Genomic DNA, 5,318 nt, shown 5'->3' on the forward strand with positions numbered 1-5,318 from the left:
AATGCCGGGAGCCTCCACTCCTCCCGAGGTATTTCAGCTATTTGCTCACTGTATATGGAGTCCAGATGGCGGGGAGGCCCCAGAGGGATTTGCAGAAATAAAAGATGACCAGATCTAGCTCAGAGACCTGGGATGGACAGGCTGGGGCCGCCTGCTAGCTTTCACAGCCCCACGCAGAACTGTGCAGAGGAAACTGAGGAGGTGGGGGGGATTTCCAGATAACGCAGAGCATGGAGGCTCCCCCTCCACGCCAGCCAGGTTTGTCCTCCACGTCCCTAAGGGCAGAGAGCATGAGCACTCAGCCGCGCAGCTGCCAGCACGGCATGCACTGCCGTCTGCTGGCAGGATGGTGGGACCTGGGCAGCAGCCTTCTCCCATACGTTCAGAGGGAGATGAGCCCTGAGCAAACTTCCCCGGCTCCCCCTACCTCCATTTCCCACCCCTGAATCAGCGGTGACCTGCAAGGGTCACCGGAGCAGTAGGGTGCTGCACAGACAGCCTACAGGCCCCAGAGCCGGAGCGGGCACTCACCTTTTTGCCTCCGGTGACAGCTACTTTCTGGAGTTTCCGGTAGCAGTACTTGGCGTAGGTGCTGATGGGCAGACCTGGCAGGAAGGAGAAACGAGCGGTCAGCCCACAGTGCCAGGCACCCACCATGCTGGGGCTCTTCAGAGAGCACCACCGCCGCAGTTCACACCAGCACAAACAGCCACCCCCCTTTTGCCCACCCTGTTGCGTGGGCAGGGCACAGACTGCCAAAACCCCACTCCAAGTGCCCCGAAGCCTCCTGGCCCTGCAGCCCCATGGCAGGTGGCGTTAGCGCAAGTCGGTGCTTGGGCTTGGAGGGATTCATCTTCTGCGTCAAGGCTCATAGCTCTGCACCTCCCACCCCTGCTCCTGCAGATCTCCACCTCTTGCACAGGCAGCCTGACCCTGGCCTGGCTCAACACAGGGCGCCCATTCAGCATTCACAGCCCGGGCACACACATGAGCGTGAGTCCTCGCTCCCAGCTGCTGGAGTTGCGTGGCTCACAGATGCAGGACCGGGTATTTACCTATTCCCAGATCTCAGCCAAAGAGCATGCAGAGCCAGCCTCCTGCCAGGAAAGATTGCAAGGTGTTTAAAAGAAATTGTTTATGATTCAAGAACTGCAGTCCTGGGCTCATGAGAGAGGCAGCAGCAGAGAAAAGTGTGCAGGGCCAGAGGCAGCCCCAGCACCAGGAGGGAGCTTAGGACGCACGGAGCAGCACAGGAAGGCGGCAGGGTCTCCCTCATCTCCCCAGATCCCTGCAAAGGCTTCTTTGCTCCTGCCTGCAGCCTCCTCCAACCCAGCCTTGTACCATGAGGCTGGGGCACGCTCCGTGATACGAGGAAAATCAGGCACACTGGAGCTTGGGAGCTTCACCACAAAAGCCACAGCCCTCCACAAGAATGGCTGCTCCGGTTGTGTTTGGTTCAGCGAACTCTAAGGGCGAGCGGAGCCAGGATTCACAGAGCTAATCCCCGCGTGACACCAAGAGAAATATTTGCACTGACAGAGCACTGATTGCTGGGAGACTTTTCCCAAAACCGTTGGCCTTCTGTTCTTTTTTGAGTCAAACCCAAATTGCTTGCTGAAAGCAGTGACTAGAGCTGCCCTATTTGATTCCCTGCCAGGCCCAAAGCTTGCAGCAGAGTTCAAAATACTTGTGGCTTTTAAAATCTACATTCTGGTCAGATGCTGCGTGTTTCAGAGCAGCCTTTCACACACCCTACAGCTTAGGTAAGCTGGTCAGGAGCCTGGAGTTCCTCAACTCCTCTCGATGCAGAGGAAGGACAAGCTCTGCCCAAGCAGAGCAACCATTCACAAAGGTGAGAAATGCGCTTTGCCCCATTTTCCTCTCAGCCAGCAGACAAACCCCAGCCCTTAGCTCCTCACAACAAAACAAGCCCCCCCGCATTAATAAATCTGCTTGACTGTCCCAGCTGGAGCAGAGCCGCTCCGTAATGCTGGAGCAATGCCAAAGGAAGCACAAGAGCATCCCCCTCTCCCACAGGCAAAGGGAAGGAAACACAGTTTTAAGAATTTCTCTCTCTTGGGAATATCTAAAGCAAAATATTCCCTGCATGCAAAAATCCTGCTAATCCCAGGCATGATTTATACTGGAAATGTCTAAGGATTAAAGAAAACAAAACCAATGAGCTGCTCTGTGATGCTTTACTATTTCAGTTTGTGGCTTCTGTTGTTAAAATGTGCAGCACCCCTTGATGCAAAGTGTCCTCCGCTTCACAAAGAAGGGAGAAGGGAGAAGACTGGACTGTGTGTCTGCATCACAACAATTACGTGGGAAGCAGCACATTCAAAACTAATAATAGGAAATGTTTTTTCACACTGTAATTAGACCACGAAACCCATAATCACCCTAAGAGTTTAACAAGGTTTGTCAAGGAACGGGTTGCCTTGAAGAGCCTGCACAGCTGATGCATGGGCAGCAGCCAGACAAGTTTGCCTGAAGCCTGTTTTTTACTTTCCCAGAAAGTGCCCCCAACCCTGAGAAAAGTGTAAAACCGACATCCTGCACTTTCTGCAGCGAGGCATCCTGTTCCCAGCAACGGCCAAGCTGCAGCCTCTGACCCACAGGGGACTGTCAGGGCCACACATGGAGCCGACCAAATTTCAGGCAAACAAACTGAAAACTAAACTTGCCCTGTGCACAAGGGGCTGGGCCTGTTACTGCCCACGGACCCCAATCACCAAAAAAGCAGACAGAGCACTGAGGAATGGGGTGACCGGCGCCCGCTGCAGCGGGCACAGAATGAATGGCTCCCGCAGGGGCTCACACCTTAAACACACAGCCTCCCTGCAACGTAGCAGAAGTCATCCGATGCGAGCACTCCCAGCTCCCAGAAGAGCAGAGGTGGGCAAAGGAGAGGCTGGGAGGCAAGCGGTGAGCTGTAGAGGGAAACGCAAGGGAGAATAGAATTTAGCTTTAGCCTCTGCTTTTCCAAACCAGCAATCTGACTCGACTGTCTGGCTGCTTTTAGTACGCTGAGCTGGAGGCCAGCTCCTGGCGCTTTACTCATCACGCATGGTCAGCTCTCCTAACAAGCAGGCCAGGTACTCCCTCCGCTCCCCAGCTCACCCCCCTCAGGCACACGGACAGGTGGCTTTTCCGGCTAATACTGAAGGCAATTCCACTTCCCTGAGAACATCGTGGATCTGCAAAATCCAAGCTGATCTGTTATTTCCTGTGGTACCACAGCAGCCCCAGGAGCTCAGGAACAGAAGACTGCTAACAACCCACGCAGTGAAAAGAGTTTGCAAAGGTAAGTATTTTTCCATGTGCTGGCCTAGAAATACATGTGAGTAGCTTCTTAAAGAACCTCTCCTTTTATAACAAACTAAAATCCAGGCAGGGCACATATAGGAACATACCCTCCGGAACAGACTTGAATGCTCTCCTGCCAAGAAATGTCTTAAAAAACGCAGCAGCCAATGTGAATTTAGAACCCGGGCATGGGACACATTTTTGCACAGCAGAAGCCGTTGTCTTGGTGTTTCTCCGACCTACCTCAGCCTCTCACAGACCTCAGCCTGGCTGTCAGAGCAGGGCCCAGGCCGCGTCTTGCCATGCTCTTTAGCACAGGGGTAGGTGCCCCCTGAACAGCTCAGCTGGACTCAGCACTGGTGCCGCTCTCCTGCCTTTGACCCACCCAGGCACCTCCACTTCCCGGCAATGCTTTAGCCCCTCTTCATCACACCACCAGTACATTCTTCTGCATCCCAGCAATGCTGCTCTGTCACTATTCCCTGCATGGGGAATGCAGTACTTGTCAGCAGCCTGCATCTGCCACTAGGAGGATAAAAACAGATAAGGGATGTCTGAAAGATGAGTATTCCCGGTGGGGCCTGCTGCCCAACAATAAAACCAGGTGGTTTCCAATTCTGCTACGACAAACGATGAGAAATTTTCTTCCTCTCACTTTCCCCAGGCGACCTGCAGTTTTTCAGCCCACTGACCTTCTCCCCTCTTCTCTCCTCCAGGTCCAGCTCCTGCTCCTGTGGGGCTTCCCCAGCTGCACTCAGCCCTGGAGGGACCATGACAGGACATGCGGAGCGCGCGCAGCATGACTACGGCCGAGTGCTGGTTTTGCTGTCTGTCCCTTTTCTACAAGCTCTCAATCCCCTGTTTGGTTTCTGACCACTTCCCAGCACTGTGTATGCATTTCTGGAAATTTGTATGTGGGCTGCAAAATGTCTTTTCCTCCTTGAAAGAGCTACACAGGAGCCTGCCGCTGCACATGCAGTTAGTGATGTCTCCCCCATGTACAATACTTTGCTTTTGTTGACACCATTTTCTCTGTTGCTTGATTGCTCAGTTACTCACCCTTGAGAGACCCCTCTACACCTTTAGTTTTTACAATCCTGAAAAATTCTGTACCAACACCAAGGTTCCAGCTCGTTATTTGCCTCCTTGTATAGACCCAAAGCCCAGCTTACGTTCCTGCAGGACCAGCAGACAATCCTCCTTCTGAAAGCATATAATCTTCTGCCTTTCAACGGGTTATTGATCCACAAAACAATCTTGCACCACCTTCATATTTCATTTACTCAAGAGAACTACACTAGAAGACTAAGACTGCAGAGGTAAGCATGGGAAACTTCAAAATTATTTCTTTGGGTGCAGGTCAGATGATAAGTGTTTATTCACCCAAGTGTTTACTTACCAGCCCCTGCATGGAAGGAAGTAGTGGTAGTGGGGGTGGAAATCACTGCTTTAACTCATTTTTTCACCAAAAGACCGACACACATGCTTATATACCTAAATATTCAGTTCCGTTTGAAGACAGTAATTTAATTGCCTTACGGCTGTCTCTGCTAAATCGCTGCTACAGCACCCATAAGCATCTAAGTATTTCAGAGCTACTAATGAACTTGTTCTCACAACAGCACAACAGCCTTGCAACTTCAGGGAGCTGTGTCCTACCCACCCCTCACATGTCCAGCAAGTCGGGCTGGTAGAACAGATGTAGGTGGCCTGAGGAAAAGCCCGACCTTTCCAGCCAGCAGCAGATACCTCCTGGCGTGTTCCTGTAGGATCCCCCCTTACTTCATGTGCAGCTCTGAGGTCAGACCCCCCAAAAAAATCCTCAGTTATTGGGCACTTGCAAAAAAGCTGGTTCAAGTGACCTGCCAGCCCTCCTGCCTCCTCTGCTGCACCTCTCGCTATCTTTGCGGGAGCCAGCAGGAGCCTGCAGATCAGCTCTTTTATTCTAAAGCTCCAGTACACTGCCAGAGCAGGTCTGTGTGCCAGAAAGCAGACAGGGTCCAGCGAAG

General features: G+C 52.5%; 1 protein-coding gene across 1 annotated transcript in view; it reads right to left on the reverse strand.

The window, feature by feature from the left end:
- LOC104125397 (rho GTPase-activating protein 39-like) overlaps window positions 1-5,318 on the reverse strand; it is a 42,568-nt gene that overhangs the window by 5,653 nt on the left and 31,597 nt on the right. Inside the window, exons 7-8 of the mRNA XM_035893357.1 lie at window positions 532-605; window positions 165-275 (exon numbers count right to left, since the gene is read on the reverse strand). Coding sequence (XP_035749250.1) covers window positions 165-275; window positions 532-605 — 185 coding nt within the window. The remainder of the gene's footprint in view (window positions 1-164; window positions 276-531; window positions 606-5,318) is intronic.

This window comes from Egretta garzetta, unplaced genomic scaffold (genome assembly GCF_000687185.1).
Source record: "Egretta garzetta isolate BGI_Z169 unplaced genomic scaffold, ASM68718v1 scaffold440, whole genome shotgun sequence".
NCBI lineage: Eukaryota > Metazoa > Chordata > Aves > Pelecaniformes > Ardeidae > Egretta > Egretta garzetta.